A 23,384-nucleotide genomic window follows, 5' to 3' on the forward strand; every position below is an offset into this window, starting at 1 on the left:
GTGGCAAAAGATTCAACTATAATTTTCCTCTCTTCCAAACAGAGATCCAGATTATATTACATTTGGTCTTCACACACTCTTTTAAGGCAGGGATTTTCATACTCTTTTTATGCATGGGGAAACTGAGGCTGAGGAATTCCTTAATTGTTCAAGCTCTATCTGCTCCCTAAATCCTTACTTACTTAATTATAATACATTGATATTTATATAAAGATGGTAAAAATTATTTTAGCTCTTCTAATGTCATAGTCTTAGATGTGCATGCATGCTCAGTCGTATCCAACCCTTTGTGACCCCATGGACTGTAGCCCGCCAGTTTCTCTTGTCCATGGAGTTTTCTAGGCAAGAATACTAGAGTGGGTGACCATTTCCTACTCCAGGGGATCTTCCTGACACAGGGATCAAACCTGTGTCTCCTGTGTCTCCTGTATTGATTGGCAGGCAGATTCTTTACCATTAGCACCACCTGGGAAGCCCAATGTCACAGTGTTAGACATGTAAGACTATTTTCAGATTTGTGGTTTTAGGATGATGATAACTCAACTTTTACTGAATTTGGCTCCTGCTTGTTCAGTCCTTAGTGAAGTTCCTACCCTCTTGGTATTTTGAGACTCCCAAGGCAAAAACCTTTCCTCTGTAAAAAAACCTTTCCTCTGTCAGTAAAATAAAGTGTATTCTCCTAAAGCAGTATATCCAAGACCACCAATTTCCCATGAAAAGGCATGTTTAAACTCTGGTCATGAGTGAAGTAAGATATGCTCACATGTATTTGTACCAACCTCTCTAGCTGTATCTACACATCTACATATTATGTTTCATCTGTGAGTATATAGGAGTTTCATCTGTGAGTATATATGTTTCATCTGTGAGTCTATATGTTTCCTATATAAAGTATCTATTTGTACTGCAAATCCTTTATCTATTCAGAGTGACTCTATATTTAACAACTAAATGAAGCAGGATAGCTTCATTTAGCTGTATGAGGAATTTGTATGCTAATCTATATCATACTCAATACAAAGGTTCAAATTCTACCTGAAAAAGAAAAATACAAATTTTAGTCATTATGAATTATTTTGGTCAGTGTAAATTGATTTCCATGTATTAGTTTTTTTTTTTAAACATTTCAGTGTTGATAATTGCTATAATGTCAGTAAACTGAATGCTCATATCTAGGATTATTCCCACCTTTAAAAATTTTTTCAAAAGTAGTATTATGGGTTAAACTCTGCTCCCCTCTTTCCCCCATCTGTATGTTGAAGTTCTAGCCTCTAGTACCTCTGAATGTCACATTGCTTGGATACAGTCTTTAAAGAAATAAATATTCTTTAAAGAGGTAATTTTTAAGTAGTCTTTAAAGAGATAATTCAAAATATTCTGCTATTTTCAAGGAGATAAGTGCTATTCTTTAGTGGAATAATTTTATACTTCTAAAGAAATCACATCTTGATTTCTATAGAATGGATAGGAATTTATTTTTAAGATGCTGTTATGAAACTTGTTGCATGACTGAAAATTATGTAGTTATTAACGTTGTGCTTATTAAAAATAGACTTGATTCTCCTAAAGCATATTCTCTTGTCTGTAGTTAATGCAGGAGAGTTCTTTATATAAAAAGAAAGAGGAGAAATTTAAAAATAGAAGTTAAGGGTCAAAAATAAAATGGCTTTACTCAAGAATAGGAAACCATGAAGCTTATGAAGCTAACTGAATGTTTATAACTTTTAAGAAGTGAACTAGAAATATATGGATTTTTCCAAACCATACTATTTGCCTAGGTTTACCTTCCAATGACTTGCGATTTGCATCACAGAAATTCAGGAATTTAAGCTTTGCTAGGATCTGTTGGTGGGTGCTTTTTCTAAGTATTTCCATTAAAACTGAAACTGTTTTCCTCATAGACTTGCTTAAAAGTTTGAGACTTGAATGTTAACAGTTTGGGAATTCTTTCTTTCAGGAAAAGTAGCACAATTAAAAAATAATAAATAACTACCTAAAGATAGGGCTTCCCTTGTGGCTCAGCTGGTAAAGAATCTGCCTGCAATGCAGGAGACCTGGGTTTGATCCCTGGAGAAGGGAAAGGCTACCCACTCCAGCATTCTGGCCTGGAGAATTCCATGGATTGTATAGTCCATGGAGTCTCCAAGAGTTGGACATGACTGAGCGACTTTCACTTTCACCTAAAGATATTTGTTAACTAGTTGAAATTGCTCTCAGAACTTACCTCTTTGTTCTGTTTTGTTATTCAAATATTTATTTATAGCATGCCAAGGATTGGTAATGCTTTGCAGGATTTATTAGAACACCCTTATCATATTTCAAATGAAATCAGACTAGCAGTTGAGTATTTTCGAAAGGTGAATCCTTCTCTCAACAAGTTAACAATGTGATAAGTTAATTCCAAGATAACAGTCTTAAAGATAGTTAAAATATATCAAAAATTTAAGGATAATCAGTATTTTCTTAGATTCTGTATATTTGGTAGGTTTTTCAAGTTATGAGAGGCAGGGAGAATTTTACTTTTGTTCAGTCACAGTGTAAATATAATGGATCCTTAAAATTCAACTGGAAACAAATTAGTCTTTTCATTGCATTGTATTATATGCTTGTTGTATACCTGGAGTAACTCAAACTGAGTCCTGTATTGGATGTGATAAAGTGTCTGTAACCCTTCTTTGCTAAGAAAATTGTGAAGGAGAATGAAAGCTGCATATTTTGGTATATGGTAGCTGGTCAATTTAATTGACTGTAACATTAATACCTTTATTTTAACTTCTCTAGGTTAATGGAAGAATCGTTTAAATCAAGTTTAAGTAAAGAAATGAAGTTATAGCCTCTAAGATATTGACTGAGATTCTTTACTTCTTTTGTGATTCAGTTTTTAATGATCGCTGATGACTTTTTTCAAGGGAAATAATAAATGTGCATGATTTTATTAAAATTAACTGTTTAAATTTTGTAAGCCATCTTTGAAATGACTTCTAAGATACAGCAGAGAAGCCAATGGCACCCCACTCCAGTACTGTTGCCTGGAAAATCCCATGGATGGAGGAGCCTGGTAGGCTGCAGTTCATGGGGTCGCTAAGAGTCGGACACGATTGAGCGACTGAACTGAACTGAACTGATCATGGCATCTGATCTCATCACTTCATGGGAAATAGATGGGGAAACAGTGGAAACAGTGTCAGACTTTATTTTTTGGGGGCTCCAAAATCACTGCAGATGATGATTGCAGCCATGAAATTAAAAGACACTTACTCCTTGAAAGGAAAGTTATGACCAACCTAGATAGCATATTAAAAAGAAGAGACATTACTTTGCTAACAAAGATCCATCTAGTCAAGGCTATGGTTTTTCCAGTGGTCACGTATGGATGTGAGAGTTGGACTGTGAAGAAAGCTGAGCACTGAAGAATTGATGCTTTTGAACTGTGGTGTTGGAGAAGACTCTTGAGAGTCCCTTGGACTGCAAGGAGGATCCAACCAGTCCATCCTAAAGGAGATCAGTCCTGGGTGTTCATTGGAAGGACTGATGCTGAAGTGAAACTCCAATACTCTGGCCACCTCATGCGAAGAGTTGACTCATTGGAAAAGACCCTGATGCTGGGAGGGATTGGGGGCAGGAGGAGAAGGGGGTGACAGAGGATGAGATGGCTGGATGGCATCACTGACTCGATGGGCATGGGTTTGGGTAGACTCCGGGAGTTGGTGATGAGCAACTGAACTGAACTGAACTGATCCATAAAATAATTATATAACAAAAACAGAAAATGAAATAAAAATGTAAAAAAGTATAATAAAGTGGAAACAAAAGGAAAATGATCTCTGAAAGAGAGAATTATCTCTAAAAGACTTGCATCACAGACTGCCTGTCCTCCATCTCCATGGAGAATCCACAGCCATCCAGACTGGAACAGCCACTTTCACTTCCTGTGTATTCAGTTCAGCAGTTGCTTATGAACTTGCCAGTGTACTGTTTCGGGACTAAATCAAGACCACTAAGCCAGTTTGTAAAGGAAACTTGACAGTGAAGAGCCGGAAAATGGAAATTACTTTCAGATATTCCTAATCTGCACCAGATTTGGGATGGGATTCTAGCAATAAAACGTTCTGTATCTTATTCCTCATCACTTGACTCATTTGTTCTCCTTGTTCCTTAATCAACTCTTGTTATTTTAAGAGTGGTTTTGTAGTGTTTTCACTTAAGTGTAGGGAATGATGATTTTCATTCAAACCTGTAACCGTTTTTGTTGTTGTTTTCTTTCTCCTTAGGGATGCAGATCTATTCTTGTTAGACACAAGGAAGACCCAAGCTCTCGACGTGGGTTGGCTTGTCTTTGATATCACTGTGACCAGCAATCATTGGGTGATTAATCCACAGAACAATTTGGGTTTACAGCTTTGTGCAGAAACAGGAGATGGTAAGCCCTGAATTTTGTACATTTTGTGGTACTGGTTTGGACACATTGAGAGTTACAGCTTTTTGTGGGATTTAACCAATGTGTTTTTTATACATGCAATGTGCAAAGTGGTGCATTCTATAAGACAAAGCAATATACTGATTAGTTAATTGATTTATAAACAACATGCATTTATTGTCAGGCTCTGCAGTGGCTGTGGGAGGTAAAGAAAACTCAAGCCCTATTCCTGCTCTTCGGGATTTTAGTCTTGTGTTGAAGGCCTGTATGTAAATGAGCAGCACAACTGTAATATAGTAATACTGAAAGTAAGTGACGTCTGAAGTGCTGTGGATCTATGTCTTGACTGTGGTGGTGGTTACACAGCTGTGTAATTTGTAAAAACGTATAGAACTGTACACTAAAGAAGAATGAATATTACCATAGTCAAAGAATATCTTGAAACTTAATTAAAAAAGAAATATATATCAGAGCAGGTGATAGGGAGACAGACAAATGACCTACCATAATACAGAGGAGGATGAGGATGGAACAAAAGACTCATGAGAATATGCAGAAGATGTTGTCGAGTTAGATCTTAACATATTGTAATATTTGGTCAAAAAAAACAGCTCCAGGATCACTTCTGGGAGAGATTTGTTGCCTTTAAAAAATGAAAAGCGCAACCTAAAAGTTGAGAGTTATGTTTTACTTGGTGGACAAAACTGAGGACTTAGGCCTGGGATGCAGCTTCTTATATGACTAAGTTCAGTTCAGTTCAGTCGCTCAGTCGTGTCCAGCTCTTTGTGACCCCATGAACTGTAGCATGCCAGGCTTCCCTATCCATCACCAACTCCTGGAGTTTACTCAGACTCATGTCCATTGAGTCAATGATGCCATCCAACCATTTCATACTTATATGACTAAGGGACTGCTCTAAAGATGTAAGCGGGGAGCCAGGATATGCAGAGATTTTTTGCAACAAAGACCAGGTAGTTGGAACATCAAGGGATTACTGTTAATTAAAGAAAGCCAGACATCTCAAGTTAGTGAACTTAGTGCTTTCCTATGTATGGGAAGATGCAAGAGTCTGGACTCATTGAAATCATTCCTCTGATATCCACCTCAGCTATCCGGGGTGGGGGGGCCAGTATCCTGTACTTTCTCATCCGGAGTCTCCTTGGGTGCACTGCTGTGGGCGTGGGGTGGCTGCGGCGGCTGATAGTCTGGTAGGGAAGCACCCTGTTTTCGCCTTGAGTTCCTTCGGGGCTGACAGGGACGGCTTGATGCTGCAATGACCTTTGCTTACTGATACGGCAGGTGGCATTCTTAGTACACAGGTCTATAGGGAATCTTTTCTGAGAAGCTTCAGAAGTTATTTTTATGCTCAGAAGTACTTGTTGAATAAGGATGTGCTGTGTGCTTGGCTTAATGCTGGAAATAAAATGGTGAACAAATTCAGAGGTGGCTTCCTGAGGTTTGTAGTTGAATGAGGCATAAGTAGTCAGCATGTAATATTGAGTGCGTGTTGCTACACGCTGAGTGTCAAGCAATGAGCAAATTCTAGCTACAGTCATAACGTTCAGGAAAATATGACTGGCGAAGAATTGGAAGGCAGGCATTTTGGGCAAACAAAAGAGAGTTCACAAAGACTATGATGAGAAGGCTTTTGGCCCGTTTGATCAAGAGGTCAGGGAGTGCAAGGCCTTGTTCACCTTTGATCACTCACAGTCCAAAGTTTTAAATTCAAATCTAGACTTTCAGGTCATTTAAAATTATATTTTTCACGACAGGAGGATAAAACATCTTTTAATGATTTGTTACCTTGATCAGTACTTTCAAAATATTCAGAAGTCTACCAAGTGGGCCTTAGTTATGCTTTTGCTCCACACCTGAATACAGTAAGATCATGGCTGCAGAGGGTGGTTTAAAAGTGATGATTTATTAGAGAATGTGCCATATTTTAGTTTACTATCTTTAGTTTTTTGCAGGATCCAGCAATAGAAACATTAGCCCTAGACTCCATCTCCTTCATTTGTCCTTGCTATATTACACTAAAGCCTTGCTTAATAGACTAATGAGTTAAGTAAAAGTTAGGTCTGCCCTGGGTCTTTTTCAAGGAGGATCATTACTGATGCAATTGGACTTCATGGTAGCATTGTTTTGCCTACAACCAGATTCATAGCCTGAGAATCAGACCATGCCCAGTGCTGTTACTCCAAAGATTGTGTGTGTGGAGTGAGGCTGACAGACACAAATCAAATATATTCCAGAGTTTGTCTACTGAAGGTTTCACGTGCCTCGGGAAGGCTCTTATTGAAAGTGTTACAGACAAGTTTGAGACATCTGCTCCCAATCCCTCCCAATCCAGACTTTTCCATAGATTTTAATTACAATGCTGATGTTTTAAATTTTCATAAGCAATTAAAATATTTTGAATTATAGGATATTTTCCATTATGACTTTGAGACTATCATTAAAGATTTTCAGAGTTCAATCATTATAAATGTAGACAGAAAAACATACATCTAAATAATCTCCCTTAAATTTTAACAGTATTCAACTACTGTACATTTATGGTAAGAAATGTGACAGGGAAATGTGCCCAGAGGGGCTGAGCCAGGGGTCTCTTCTCTGGTATGTGGTCCAAACAAGAAAAATTAAATTAGTGGTATGTGCTTCCCCCGGTCTTTTCCTTGGAGATATGCTGAAATGTCTAACTAAACAAAACTCAGGAGATCTGTGAAATGTGACCCCTGTTTCTTTTTAACTTCCTCACCCTTCCCTCCCAACTAGAAAATTCTGAAATTTCTCCTCTATTTTTTTTTACTTCTTCTCTTATGTTGGTGCTCTTTCCTTTACACTCTAAACTTTTTAGTTCTATCTTGCTTCCAATTCATCCTTTCCTTTGAGAACTACTTTATATTTTGTTTATCCTTTTCCTTTGATTGATTTCTCTTATATTTTAGGAGTAATTTTACTTTAAATGACTCATGTTATTTATGGGTCTTTTTTGGAGCCTAAAATAAACTAACATTTAACTTCTTTCAAAGGTTTCCAAATTCTTTATTTAAAAGTTAGGCTTGAGATACACAGCATTTTGTTGCTTTTCTTTGATTTTTTAATATTGTCTGATACAAAAATGTTAAAAGGATTATATATGCTAGGCAACCTGGCCTTTTATATTTAAGCAATAATTAAATTTTAAACACTTAACAGATTTTAACCAGCTTTAGAGCATATATGGTCCTGGGAAAGCAAGTGACTCTCTGGGGTCACCTTAGTTTTATTAACTACAACCTCATGGAAACTAGGCTTGTGGCATGCTTCTATAAACATAGATAACAAGATGCCCCAACTTATTACTGCTCCCTCATCACTACTGCTGATGTTCTCAATGTTCTATTGGAATATTGCTTCAAACAGATTAGACAGACATCTTTTATTTGCAATAATGTATTCTGAATATGTTTACTTCTCAACAAAATAGTTGGAAATCATAAAAAATGAAGCTCAGGAAAGTCAGCTTTCAAATTCTTTTGTTGACTCTTATTCATTTATTGATTTGTTCGACACAGAATCTTCAAGTACCTATCCATGCAAGACAACGTGTTGGCAGCTTCCTGGCAGTCCTGCGATTAAAGCTACAAACTTCCAATGCAGGGGCCAAGGGTTTGATCCCTGCTTGGGGAACTAAGATCCCGCAGCCAAAAAGTAAAAATAAATAATGGCAAAGTGTTAAGGAGACTATGAACTGGGAGATAGACATTTGTAGTTACTTTAGAAGGAATAAAGTGCCTTAAATCCTAAAAAATAGTAATACAATCAAGACACTACAGGGAAATGTGAGAGAGCTGGTTAGTCCAAATGGAGCCAAAAGTGCCATGAACCCGGTGACTTTTGGGCTCGGTCACTTGGCTAAGATTTCAAGAAATGAAGATGAGGAGGGAGAGGAGGTGGTGTAAGGAAGGAAGAGTGAGTGAGTTCCTGGATGAGGAAACAATGTGAGTAAATACATAGAATGGCAAAATGGCTTGGTATCCTTCAGAAAAACTGGAAATCCAGACTAGGCTAGAACAACTTTCATATATTTCTACGATTGCAAGTGCTGTTATTTTATGAAAGTGACTGGGAGACCAGTTATGGACGGGCTGTGACATTTATGTGTATATTCTTGTAGCTTGATCACAAGTCACTGAAGAACTAAACTTGCTGCTTTAATCAATCAGACTAACACTTTCATGGTTACATGTTTGAATATCTGTTTCATAAGACCACAGATATGTGTTTCTGGCTCACAGTGGTACCCTTGGTATTTGGTACCATGCAGGTTGTAGGTATTAAAAACTTGTTCTGAATGATCACTGAATGAATTTGTGAAGTAAAAGATTCTTGCAGACCACCTGTCCTTGAACATGTTATTTTTTTTTCTTTTTTTTTAAGTTGAAGTATAGAGGATTTACAATGTGTTTGTTTCTGGTGTGCAGTAAATTGTTTCAGTTATATAAATATACCTTTTCATTTTCTTTTCCATTTTGTTTTATTACATGATATTGAATATAGTTTCCTGTGCTATATAGTAGGACTTTGTTTATCTATTTTACATATATGAACATGTTACTCTTAAGAAGAAATTCCAAACTATAAATTTGGGTTGATTATTAATCAAACAATTTTGGTTTAACACAGGAGAACTTTATACCACAAACCACAGTACAGTAGTTAAAATTGCTTCAATCTTAGAGTAAGGAGGAAATCACTGATACGGATTGTTAAAGTTTGTTTATCCTGCTTTCACAAAGAAAATCAGCTAAGAAGCCTAAATATATTTTGGAAATCAGAAGACTGTTGAAATCAAAAGTAACATCATGATTCCTCAGAGGACATGTGGACAGTGTGTCAGTTTGTAAAATATTCTTTCTAGTAATTTGATAAATGAACTGCCTTGGATTTGGCAGAAGAATTTAAGGATATTCTATTTATTTTTTTCAGGCAGAATAGAAAATTCTCTGAGTTCCATATGTCTGTTTCAGCTAAATAAAGCAAACATGCAAGCAAGCAAATGGAAAAGAAACATTGCTACTTCTTAACAGCAAAATTTAGAAACCCCATACAAGTGGTTCTACCAATTATGCTAAATCAGTTTCTGAATCCTTGAACACTCTCTCATAGTAGTCAATAACTTGGTAAAATAGTTACTGTCTTTTTTTTTTAGCAGGAAATGAGTAGGTTTAGATCTGTCTTAAAATTTAAGATTTTCAGTTCCCTGAAATATAAAGATATATTAATTACGTGCCTTGTTAGATCTTTATTAAAATTGTTAGTAAATCTACAGTAATTATGATCCTTTACATATATAAACACATACACACTCACACACACATGCAAACACATAGACAAATGTGTATGTACACAGAGTTTATTATCCAGAGAGCAATTTACTCTAGCTTTTAAGCCTTGAGTTTTCTCTGAAAACACTATAATTTTCCATTGTTTGATGCCTTATATAGTTTAAACCTTCCAAGTAAATTAATTCTTTTTTTTTCAAATTTGGGTTTATAGAATAATTTAAAGATAGAAAACAAAGATAGTATTTTTGGGACCATTAGAATGTCTTTTTAAAAACCCTATGTTTTCAGACGTTTTAGGTTTGGCAATACTCAGGGTAAATTTTGCCAATGACTTTTTCCTTTCTATTCAAACCCACTTATACGTCAAGGAAAATTCAATCCTTATGTTTCTGATTCATTTGTATTCAAGTCATCAAAATGTTGTTCTGTCAGAGTATTGTTTAATGTCCAAGAAACAGTATAAGATTCTTTAAAAAAAAAATAAGACTCTAAAATCTATTTTTCTTTGAACAAAGTTTGTGGCATAATTTCCAAGTGTATCAAGGTAAAAAATCAGATTTTAAGTCAGGGATTTCAAAGTTTTAGTAAATTTTGTAGCCAAATCAAGGGGAAAAAATTTCAGAGATATGAAACTATCAAATTATATTCATTATAATGTTTAATATATTATAAATAATTTATAGTTTTTGTTATGGTAACTTAGATTTTAAGGTTTTGATACTTAATTTAAATAAGGAGATAAACAAAGTTGAAAGTGCCATTCTGAAAGTATAAATTCTAGGAAGAAATCATTAGGAAAACTAGATTAAAATCTTCGCTCTGAGAAGATATTTTACATTTTAGCCATAGCATTAGCTAAATGAGTAAAATGATAACACCTTTCAAAATGGTGCACAATTATATTAGACAATAGTACCTGAAACATGGTAGGACAAGAATAAAATCTGTGGGTTGAATTGGATGAGAAAATACACAAAGACTTACTCCACATGACACTCCTTTAATTTAGGGTCAGTTCTTTTATTGTGCAGATTTTACAGATGATTTAATAGGGTTTCAGATGAATTCACAAATGATAGTCCACTGGAGAGAGGCCGCATTGCAGTCGGATTCTTTACCATCTATCTGAGCCACAAGGGAAGCCCCAAGATTATTGACATATGTTCTTAAATCTTGAGTTGGAAGCATAGTATATTAGGTGCACGTCTAATAACTTCGGTTAACATAATGATTATTGGTAGGAAGCTTTTAAGTACATTCAGATCTAGGGTATGAAGCCAACAGAAATGAACATTCAGCGATATGTGCCGTGATCAATTGAATGCTTATATTGGCTAGGTCTTCATAGGCATCAGAAAATATCAAGTTATTAACACTTAATATGATAGTTTTAAGATTCAACCATTTTATTCTTAAGAAAAAATAATATGGTTATTTGGGAAATAGTTACATCAATGAATATAAGGGAAACAGATGTTGTTATAGGGTAATGTGTATTGTACAAGCATAATTGATTAAAGGTGGAAAAGGTTGACCTATATAACTATAAGAAAAAAATTTCAACCCAGAAATACATCAGTGTAAATTACTATCATTCGGCTTCATTAACTCTTCATAAAATTATTAACAAACCTTGCACATCAATATGGCTTCTTTCAAAGACAGTTGAATTATAAGCCGTATTTTAATGGTCATAGAACGCGTGATTAAAACACATTTATTGTCTTTGTTCAAGAGTTGGGCCCAAGAGCTCCTAATGTGTTAAGATTTTTAGCAAATTGTATAAAATCCCCACTACATAAATAATATTTTCCACTAAGAAAATCAGAAAGCTGAAGATACTCTATTGATTGGAAAAACATCACAGAAGACCTTTCTGAAAGTCTAGGAAACGAACTCTTTAAATTGTTTCTTTCTCAGGTTATAGCCCATATTGGTTAGCAGCTGTATTTCCCAGACATTGTAAAGGGGTAAAGTTATGACTTTTTAAATTTTTTTCTGCTTACTGTGTTCTCAGTCTTATCTGATTCTTTGCAACCCCATGTATAGAGCACATGCAGCCTGCCAGGCCCCTCTGTGCTTGGAGTTCCCCAGGCAAGAACACTGGAGTGGGTTGCAATTTCTCTCTCCAGGGGACCTTCCTGACCCAGGGATCAAACCCGTGTCTCTTCCCTCTCCTGTGCCACCTGGGAAGACTATTTTTCCTGCTTGTTGGTACACAAAAATTTCTTTATTACATATAGAGAAGGCTGAGTGTCGAATAATTGATGCTTTAGATGTGGTGTTGGAGAAGACTCTTGAGAGTCCCTTGGACAGCAAGGAGATCCAACCAGTCCATCCTAAAGGATATTAACCTTGAATATTCATTGGAAGGACTGATGCTGACATTGAAGCTTCAATACTTTGGCCTCCTGATGTGAAGAGCCGATTCACCGGAAAAGACCCTGATGCTGGGAAAGATTGAGGTCAAGAGGAGAAGGGAGTGACAGAGGATAAGATGCTTGGATAGCATCACTGACCCAATGGACATGAGTTTGAGCAAACTCCAGGAGATAGTGAAGACAGGGATATTCCATGAAGGACACTACATGGCTTGCTGTAGTTCATGGAGTCGCAGAGAGTCAAACACAACTTGGTGACTGAACAGCGTTCAGTTCTGAATTATATATAATTCAGAGCTTTTCTAAAAGCACCAACAATTTAATCCTCTTGTATTTTCACCAACATAATTATTCAAACAATAAAAAAGGTTTTGAGTTAGTGCAATTAAATTGAAAGTGCATATTTTCAAAACTTTTATTACCCAAGGTTTTGCCATGCTCTCTACTCTTCACTTGTGGGAATTTTAGGGTTCATTCCTGGAAATTGATAGCTGCCTCACTTACATTAATAAGAAATGGATTCCATTTTGTTTTTCCAAAAATATGAATGGGTTGCCTATTTCTATTGTCACTTCTTAGGTGCAGAGTAATTTAACATACTGATAAATTTTTCTTTTCCAAAATTGCAATATTTGTGAAGTCTTCTTAATGTGTTATCCTAAAAAATTAGATTTTTCAAAAATTCCATGGTATATTTTCAATTAAAGAATATATGCTCCTAATTAGAAAAATCTATTCTAGAATCTAAAATTCTCATGTTGCCATACATTAACCAAATGTGCAAGTTACTTGTTTTGGTATTCTTTTCCTTTTATTAAATGTGAGTACATCTGTCTGAGAGAGATGTAGAGTCCTAAATGTGATGTTCTAAATGTGATATCTGCTTAAAGTTAGTAAGTACTGGAATCTGTTTCTTTTCAATGCAAGTATCTGATTAAATAAGTTTGCTGAGTTATTCCTGGGTTCCCTAACACAGTCTTTTTTACTTCAGGGGGAAGTTTTCCAAATGAAGCCCCTGTGTTGTCAATGACTATCTGTCTGTGTTAAGGGTCAGATGATCTATATGACTGCTTCCTCTGAATATCAGCTGACATGCTGCTAATAAGTAGCAGAAGAAATTCAGAGATCAAGTGTGATATTTTTCTTTTTGTCCTGCTGTTTTGACTACAGTTTCTCATTATTATGCATCTCACTTCAGAAAGTTGAGGTATGTCCCCTTATCAGAAGATCTCTTAAACATTTTGAGATTTGGTAATAGCTCTTCCCTTATCTGAACTTGATATTTTAAAGCAATTAAGTCATTTTTGTTCATAAAACCATATGGTTCCCTGCTGCTGAATTTATGGTGATGACAATTGGTTTCAAATAAATAAATGAGGTCTCTACTTCCAAGAAAATGTAAGAATCACATATCTTGCTAAATGTTCTAATAGGAAAAAGGAACATATAGTTCTATGATTTGTTTTCAGTAAATATTACTATAAATGAAGTGGTTCTTTATGCACTGTTTACTGTTGATGATAATTAGAGCATACTTGCTTGACTTTAGGATGAACATTTAAGAATAAATTAGGAAGATAGTCAAGGAATGCATGTGTGTGTGTTTAGTCGCTCAGTCGTGTCCAACTCTGCGACCCCATCAGCTGTAGCCCTTCAGGCTCCTCTGTCCATGGGATTCTCCAGGCAAGACTACTGGAGTGGGTTGCCATGGCCTCCTCCAGGGGATCTTCCCAATCAAGGGATCTAACCCAGGTCTCCTGCATTTCAGGGAGATTCTTACCATCTGAGCCACTACGGTCAGTCAAGGAATCTTCAAAAACTTAAATGCAATGAAGAAGTAAAATTAAAATTTCCCTTAGTTCAGAAATTAAATCAGTGTGTGAAAAAGGGCAAGTTGAAGGCATTAGATAAAAAAATGCCCCAAGACCTGGGTGTTAATGGCTATGGAATTGTTTGTATCATGAAGGAGTGAGTTCATGTGACTAGAATAATTCACTGTTTATTTGACTTTTGTCTAGGGATTATTACATCTCCTGAGATAATTTCTCAGATAACTGCAATTTATAAGCATATTTTTACATTTTTAGCGTGATACATATATAAATATGATATTCAGAGAGGGTACAGGGAATAGATATATACCACCTTAAGGTGTCTAATATCAAATAGTTCCATTCAAAGCAAAACTCAAGATATTATAGAAAATCAGAGATGGAGAAATAGGTAAAGGGAAATAAATGTTAGATATCCCATGAACATTCCTTTGGGATAAATGTGTGTGTGTATACAAAGAGGGGAAATACCTAGGTGTAAACAGATTCCCAGCTAGTCATGTGAAGGATCAGATAAGCTCACAGTTGAAAATCTATAATTATTAAGGAATCTAGAGAGCTCTTATTACATCATTTAGTAGGATTGTATTTTTTCTTTTCTTTAAGGCACAATGGAAACCTAAATTTCTCCAAAGCATTTTAAAATGGCTTCTATTTCTATAAATTTTAAAAACATTAAAGCATAAATAAATCTATGGCAAGATGTCGTTTTTCTTTCTTTCTTTTTTTTGGTACGAATCAAGCCAAAGCGAGATTTAGAAGATAGCTAAACAAAACAACTGCCTAGGTCAATTTATGTGAAGATTTAGAAGAGTTTCCATTGAGAAGAATTTTTTCTGTATCTTTATCGTAAAAATGACTAGATTTCTACTAAAAATAAATATGACATAGATTTCCTTTGGGGTTTAAGATCAGTATTTGTTAATTTTCCAAACCCATGTAAGCTGTGACCTATGGATTTTCTAACTTGTGTTATGTCTTAAAGCACATCAGAGAACATAAATCTTTCCTGGCTTTAGATTTTTGCTCTTTTCCCACTGCATAAAAATGAGCAAAATCATCAATATGCCTTTCATGGCTAGAGTAACTAAACAGAAGCATGGAAGCACTGTTAAATTTCTGCCTTGTTCAACCTAACATCTTATAAATTCTCTTCTTAGTCATATACTATTTTTATAAACTATACTTTATGTATTTTCAAATTCACTCAACCTAGTAAAACATTTTCTGTCTATACAAATAACTGCTTTTTAATAATATGATTTTGTCAGTATGTTTAATTTAAATTCCATACTAATATTTTGTATTTTTTTAGTTTTCATGATCAATTCAGGTTTTATTTCCTAGGTACATCTGCAGATCTCATATAAAGTAAGCAGTCAAACCCTGTATTTGCTGTGGTGGTCAATCAACATAATATTAATAACTTATGGAAACTAACATTTCCTGAGAAGGTGCTAGATGTCAGCCATTTGGTGAGATTTTTAAATGGAATGTCTGCTTTATTTTCACTATTTTCTCATTTTGTACATGAGGAAACAGTCTTACAAAGCTCAAGAATCTTGCCCATGAATCTAAAAATGATTTGTCTTCCAAGTCAGATCTTGCATACTATGACTCTCATAAATGAGATGAATTTTATATAAATTCCAAACTGAAAAACAATGCATTTTTATAATTTCCAAACAAAGCAGTGCGTTAATCATGATTGTTATGGAACAAAATTGAGCTTTATATTGGATTGTTGGGAATTACCTTTGGGTTTTATATTTTCTGCCTGGAATCTAACTGTGATCTGACCGACAAAAGGTAACTGCAGTTTTGGCCATTTTTTTTGTTTGTTTTTTAAATCTATCTACTTCAATATGGGTGGCTCAAGACCGTAAAGCGTCTGCCTGCAATGCAGGAGACCTTGGCTCGATCCCTGGGTCGGGAAAATCCCCTGGAGAAGGAAATGGCAATCCACTCCAGCACTCTTGCCTGGAAAATCCCACAGATGGAGGAGCCTGATACACTGCAGGCTACAATCCATGGGGTCTCAAAGAGTCGGACACAACTGAGCAACTTCTCTTCACTTTACTTCACTTCAATATTACTTATAGCCCCATACACAGTTACTGTTAACTTGATAATTTGTAGACTGAAAAGAAGAAAATGTGACTTTTTTCTGCCAGTGATCAGCTTCAACATGTAATTAAATTTAGTCAAATTTCATTTCTTTGTTTTGATAACAGACGTCTCCTTTTCTTTGTGCCCTGGGTTGCTCACTAATGTATTTTTCTAGATTCTCCCTCCCACCCCTCATTTCCTATCCTTCTGTTTTTTTACCCTTAGTCCAGACTCCCCATCATGGAATCCTCATGTCTGCCTCTCCCATCATCCTTTACTAAGTCTCAACTGGTACCCAGGTTTGTAATTTCAATCATGGTGCAATGAACTCACTTGAGGTGAGTCAAGCAGGCAGTTTCCATAATTTATTAATCATTTTGCAATATTTCAGTATGAAATTCATCCTGTGTCTTATCTCAGCAATTCTCTTCTTAGCATCTAGGCTAATGGTAACCTGTTATTATTCCAGCCCTAAAGAGGATTCCCTGAATTGTATTTTGGGGAGCAACAAATTGGGATAAATTTTCCCCCCAAAATTGAAAAGACAAAGTATCTGGCAATGAATCACATTTTTAATTTGTCAATGTGCTTAAGTTTGCTTTCTAATTTTTCCCCCTATGAGCAGAGTTACATTGGGTTAGCCATAACAGCTTTGCTAAAAACATCACATTTTGAACAAAATTGTTTCAATGTAAATTACACATCCCTTAGTTCTTTTAGAAATAACAACTCATGATGCTGGTTTCTTTTTAAATATCTATTTTGCTATCTCTATTATATTTTTCTTTAGTTGGTATCTGAAATGGACCTGTATAGCCTACTTGAGTCTTGTATAATGATCAGTAGAGGGAAAATAGCTTCTCTTTAAAAATAGATTTGACTATAGTATATATTCAGTAATAAGTTGAAAATCTTGCATGTGGTGTTTTATGTCCACTATGTATACAGTGTTTTAAAACCAAAGTTTAAATCAACTTATTTGTCTTAGTTTATAGTATGTTTATATTTGAATAAGTGCCACTTGGTAAACATCATTTGCTTATCCAAATTTTAGCATCACAACTCAGAAACACACATGAAAAATAGTTTTGAAATCAAACAGGAGTTAGTGCTGCTTCACTACCTGGTGAAAGAGGTATTTTACCATTTTTTAGATTTCCCTTAATGAAAAGGGAAATGGAAGTGTTTGGCGACATCTGTATTCCTGTTTTTGATTTTCCCTAATTCAAAACAGTAACTGTGGAGCACCCATCTTGCCAAACAAATGCCAAGGTCAGGAACATACTCCAGTTTTTGTTGTTTATTATTTTCCCTACTCTAGGCTCTAACTCTGCTTTGACTGATGATCTGAAGGGTAAATATTTTCATGGTAATATTTCATTTAGGGGCATGAAGAATATGAGATTCTCCTATTCTCATCGTGCACAGAAGTTAACTCTGTCTCTACCATTGTTCTTTCCCCTATAAGTTAAACATTGTTGAATGTGTTTCTTAAAGATATATTGCAGAATAAGGACAGTGCTGGTTTTGTATCTTGAGTATGGAGCACAGTGTGAAGAAGTGAGTTAGTTAGTTCAGTCACTCAGTCATGTCCAACTCTTTGCGACCCCATGAACTACAGCACGCCAAGCTTCCCTGTCCAACACCAACTCCTGGAGCTTACTCAAACTCATGTCCATCTAGTCAGTGACGCCATCCAACCATTTCATCCTCTGTCGTCCCCTTCTCCTCCCACCTTCAATATTTCCAAAATATTCCAATATTTCTAAATCCAGCTTGAACATCTGGAAGTTCCCAGCTCATGTACTATTGAAACCTGGCTTGGAGAATTTTGAGCATTACTTTACTAGCGTGTGAGATGAGTGCAATTGTGCAGGAGTTTGAACATTCTTTAGCATTGCCTTTCTTTGGGATTGGAATGGAAACTGACCTTTTCCAGTCCTGTGGCCACTGCTGAGTTTTCCAAATTTGCTGGCATATTGAGGCAGCACTTTCACAGCATCATCTTTCAGGATTTGAAATAGCTCAACTGGAATTCCATCACCTCCACTAGCTTTGTTCGTAGTAATGCTTCCTAAGGCCTGCTTGACTTCACATTGCAGGATATCTGGCTCTAGGTGAGTGATCACACCATTGTGGTTATCTGGGTCATGAAGATCTTTTCTGTATGGTTCTTCTGTGTATTCTTGCCACCTTTTCTTAATAACTTCTGCTTCTGTTAGGTCCATATCATTTCTGTCCTTTATTGTGCTCATCTTTGCCTGAAATGTTCTGTTGATATCTCTAATTTTCTTGAGTAGATCTTTAGTCTTTCCCATTCTATTGTTTTCCTTTATTTCTTTGCATTGATCACTGAGGAAGGCTTTCTTATCTCTTCTTGCTATTCTTTGGAACTCTACATTCAAATGGGTATATCTTTCCTTTTCTCCTTTGCCTTTAGCTTTTCTTATTTTCTCAGCTATTTGTAAGGCCTCATCAGACAACTGTTTTGCCTTTTTGCATTTCTCTTTCTTGGGGATAGTCTTGATCACTGCCTCCTGCACAGTGTCACAAATAGGTCCGTAGTTCTCAGGCACTCTCTCAGATCTAATCCCTTGAATCTATTTGTCACTTCCATTGTATAATTGTAAGGGATTTGATTTAGGTCATACTTGAATAGTCTAGTGGTTTTCTCTACTTTCTTCAATTTAAGTCTGAATTTGGCAATAAGGAGTGCCTGAGCTGAGGAAGAAGAGAAAGTCCATGAAAGGCATCAACAGTCACTGGCAATTTGGCTAAACTTTGGTTCACTCAAAGGAACAAAGGAAAATCATAACAAACCAAAGCATCCACCCACCTAAGTCAACAGTGTGTATTGTAAGTGAGGCTCAAAACTTGAAATTAGAAGGAAGATGCTTCGAGAGGAAAATTACAAGTCCCTAATCCTTGAACATGGGTTATAATTTCTCTGTAGTCAACCTTGTCAAGTTTCAGTTTGAAGGGAATGGAAAGTGGTAGGGGGACCACCTGTGTCGTTGTGGGCAGAAGTGTTGAGTGGTCTTCCCTCTTGATGTTGTCGTTGTTCATTGCTAAGTTGTATCTGACTGTTTGTGATCACGTGGACTTCAGCACACCAAGCTTCCCTGTCCTCCACCTTAAACTTCACAAAACCAGCAGCTTCCACAGCATCCTTGACAGATGCAATGTAGATGTTACTGCCAGACCCAGGAGATGTTTGGATTTCCTCCAGTCTTCTCAAGGTGGGGAGCAGAGACCCAAGAGGAAGGCATTAGCCCTAAAGATTCCCGATCAAAAGGGAACTCTGTGTACTGAAAGGCATAGAGTGGACAGGGATGACTTAAAAACATGACCCTTCTCTGGTCTTTATTTTATTCCTTTAAAAAGTGTAATCATTATTTTACTGGGAAGAATACATAACACACTGTGTGTAAAACAACTAATAAATTACCACGTGTCAACATGGCAGCTGCCGTTTCCTTTTTAACTTCAGAAAGACTGAATCAGCTCCTCTCCTCAATTCCCAGTTTCCCTGACCCCTCTGAAAGGCTTGCTGGTTGTGACTTCTGGGTATCAGCTCTAGTTATGAGTGGAGGTACTCACACGATTTCTCTGTGAGGTGATAAAATGGTAGAAACATGAACACTCCGATGTGTTTCTGACTCAGGCGGAACCAACAAGTAAACACCTGGGAAGTACCTGTTATTTTGCTTTCTAGACAGCTCAGTAGGATGCTTTTGCTCTGGGGGCCACCATGGAATCACGAGGTCTCACGTGGTCTCTTATGTGTAAGTAAGGCTCTACTTTTCTTCACTCAAAAGAATGGTTTGTGATCCAACCATCATATGTGAAGGATTAAACTAAGTCCCAAATATCTTAACTCCATTTTTTTCTTTTTTGACAAAAAGTAGACACTTGTCATGGTATATACATTAGGTGTTCAGTATCAGGCCTTCACTGTGTATATTTTGGAAAGTATCTTTTATTCCTTTCACTCTTTCTTTTTATTAAGTGTCAAAATGATTTATTTCTCTTGCATTTTGGTAGTTCTGCACTATTCTAAGGCTTCTAGAAGTAGCTTATGATCATTTCATAGGTTCATGTATCAAATTGAAAGGGAAGGTCAAACATTTAATGAACTATGTTTTTCTATATGATAAAAGTTCTTTTTGCATAATCTGTCATATAAGCTGGTAAAAAAGAATGTTTCCTTTAGAGACTCATAAATTTCCCAAGTAACTGCATTAAGTTCATTGCAAAGACCACTTTCATCCACTACAGATAAAATTCAGCATCTGAAATTAATTTCAGTGCTGTGAAGCAAACCCAAACGAGCCTGACGTCTGAAAGCTTTTCTTCATTGATATCTTAACACGTAGTAATATATAGTTTTAAAAACTTTTTGGTTGATTTCTGCTGAAATCCTGCTTTCATTACAGTTTTATTGAACTCTCCTGTGATTTTAAAGGAAAGAAGTGTATGTGTGTGTACACATTTCTTATTTTAAAAAGTCACATAAGAACTGGAAAAGAGACTAAAAATAATTCACTCTTCCCATGGTTTTGTGAAAAGAATGTTTCTGCTTTCTTAAAATAAATGAGACTTGTAAGACCAACTGTAACCAAGCTTTTGGGGGCGTGTGACAGATGATGTCTGTAAAACTCTTAGGGCCTCGGGGGAAAGGCTCTACATATAAAGAGAAGAGCTATTAAAAAGTAAGTGCTTATGTGAAGGTAAACTACAATTCCTAGTTTGAGATTCATATTTCCACTAGCTGAAAAGAGAGCCTCAGTAAAAAGCATTTGTGAGGCTGGTCCCGCCTGAGACAGTGAGCCGCCGTGTTTCAGACAATGTCCCTGGAAGGAGACTAATCCTTTTCCATCACTCGGTCCCACCCTCAGCGCAATAAAACATTTGCGCATTCTGGAAAGCTTCCCCCACGAGGCACAAACCTCTGGCCCTACTCCTTTATGTTTCTCTGCCTTTCTTCCTTCTGCCCCGGCCCCTCTCCAGAAGCCTCTTGAACTACAGGTCTCAGCTGTTTGAGTTTCCCCCTATCTTGCCTTGAGACATGATACCCACATTTCTAAGCAAGCATCCCAATTTCTTTTCTCATCGCCATGATTTTCTCAGATGGTAGATGATAACGATTCCTTCTACAAACTTTTCACAAGGAATTGAAACTCCTTAAAATATCTTTTCCTCCTTCAAACTTCTCTATCCTTCACGTATCCCAATCCTAGAGGAAAATGAATTTCTTCCATTGCAATGTTACCAAGAATTGCAACCGCATTTCTTGTCTGCCTGCATAACAACCCCAGCTCGTGCTGGCTCCTCAGGAGCTGGTCCCCCGCTGTCCTCTGTGGACGTCATACCTCCAATATTATCTTTTCCTCTTTATCATCAGCCACAGAATTCTTTCCTTATTTGCACACGTTATTACATTTGACAGTTCTTTTGTTGTTGACACTTTTTAGTAATGAATATATATATATAATTGCTAATGTATAATACTTAACATAAGATGAAGTAATTATTTTTAATTTACTCTTTTAAATTTACATATAGCAAAGGGATTGCATGAAGTGCCTGGCTTGTTAAATAGTGTTAAATAGAAGCTCAGAATCACCATGAAGAATCACTAAAAATTCTAACCACCTTGCACTCTGAAGTTTAAGAATATATATAATTTACCAATACCACATTCCTGGGAGTTTTCAGTGTCACTGAAATAGTTTAAAATCCCAGCTTTTCCTTGTTTTTGTTTGAGATTACAAGGCAATGTAAGCCATCTTCACAACAGGAAAATTCTGAGCACAAATGTAAAATTCTATTTATGATACTTCAAATATCTGGCAATAGGTCTGTGCTTTTACTATAAAGCTAGAAACTGTGCAAGTTTTTCATCAAGTTATAACACAGTTGAAATTCATAGCTAGATTACAATTTGCTTAGTTTAAGATTTCACTGAGTTAAAATGTATGTGGAATTTAAGTAGACAAAATTCTATCTCTCCCACATTCCTTAAAATCTGATATAAACATGATTTAGTCTATATGCCTGGTAGAGAATTCTGCACATTTTAAATCATCTGTTTCTAAAAAGGGTACAATTCCAGTATAATTTAGAGCCAGGAAACTATAATTTAAGAGCACCAAAATCGAATTTAATCACAGATTGAAACTAAGCAAAGAGCACGTGAGTACGTGAATGAGAAACCATGCGGGGATTTGTTTTCTGTGAACTAGCCCACAAAGGGTGCCGTGAGCTCTTCTGCAATGAAGAATAGGTAATTTGTGCACAAGTTTCATCACAGGTGTTTTGGGTTAAGCATTCAATTACTGTGGGTTTATAGGGGGGAAAAAAGTGGAATTTATGCTAACATCTTAGAGTGATATCAACGTTTGGGCTCTGATAAATCCTCAAATGAATGTTTTTCAAATTGTGTATTCTGGAGGGAAACTGAATGCTCATATTTGGAACCACTTATCCTTATAACATCAACATGTCTCTAAAGAGCTGTTTTATGTCAGAGGCTCCTTTAATAACCCTGTTTTTAAAGAAATAAACATTTCGAAAGTCACATTTCCCCCAAAAAAATGGTCTGAAATACAAAACGAATCATTTGGGGATGGAACCTTGGTTTGCCAGTCTACCTTCTCCATGATTCTAAACTTTAAATGGTTGTGTTCAGAGGCAGACTTAAATACAATACTCTGACACCCAGGACTTAAATAAAGTCATACAGATCAGGGGAGCAAATATGGAAATCTTGAAACTTTATCTTCAGTTATGGCAAAATGTGTAGGTTAAAGCTCCAGAATCACATATTTTCCTGTTGATTCTTGTGTGAAAAGAATAATTATTTCCTTAGAAGATACCCTAACCTCATCGTTATTCGTTTTGCAGTTAATAAAACTGAGAAATGTCCCAATATTCACTTCTCAAATTCTTTTTCTTCCCTTGGAACCTGTACAGTAATTTTGAAATGAAAGCAAGATGGCCAAAATAGGAATAGTTCTAAAAAAATTCCCATGGAAAGATTTAATGGGCATTCTTTGTTCAAATGTGAAAGATGATAACTCTGGACTCCCATATTTGTCCCCATCACCCCTTTTATTTTATAACCCAAGAATCCTGCGATACATAAAGCTGGGATAATCGGGCACCATGTTCCTTTGGGTCCAGTTGCCATCAGTGGGATCACTGGAACGCTGATACATCCTTCGGAGAAGCTTTTCTACCTCCTCTCCCATTTTGCGTGGAAGATTCCAAGTGAATGTAAACTTGAACAAATCCAACAATCAAGTTCTTCTCT

At 36.2% G+C, this 23,384-nt stretch overlaps 1 protein-coding gene across 1 annotated transcript in view; it reads left to right on the forward strand.

The window, feature by feature from the left end:
- BMP5 (bone morphogenetic protein 5) overlaps positions 1 to 23,384 on the forward strand; it is a 133,472-nt gene that overhangs the window by 84,948 nt on the left and 25,140 nt on the right. Inside the window, exon 3 of the mRNA XM_065912359.1 lies at positions 4,272 to 4,420. Within this exon, the coding sequence (XP_065768431.1) occupies positions 4,272 to 4,420 (149 nt within the window). The remainder of the gene's footprint in view (positions 1 to 4,271; positions 4,421 to 23,384) is intronic.

The sequence above is a fragment of the Muntiacus reevesi genome, chromosome 20 (assembly GCF_963930625.1).
Source record: "Muntiacus reevesi chromosome 20, mMunRee1.1, whole genome shotgun sequence".
NCBI classification, from domain to species: domain Eukaryota; kingdom Metazoa; phylum Chordata; class Mammalia; order Artiodactyla; family Cervidae; genus Muntiacus; species Muntiacus reevesi.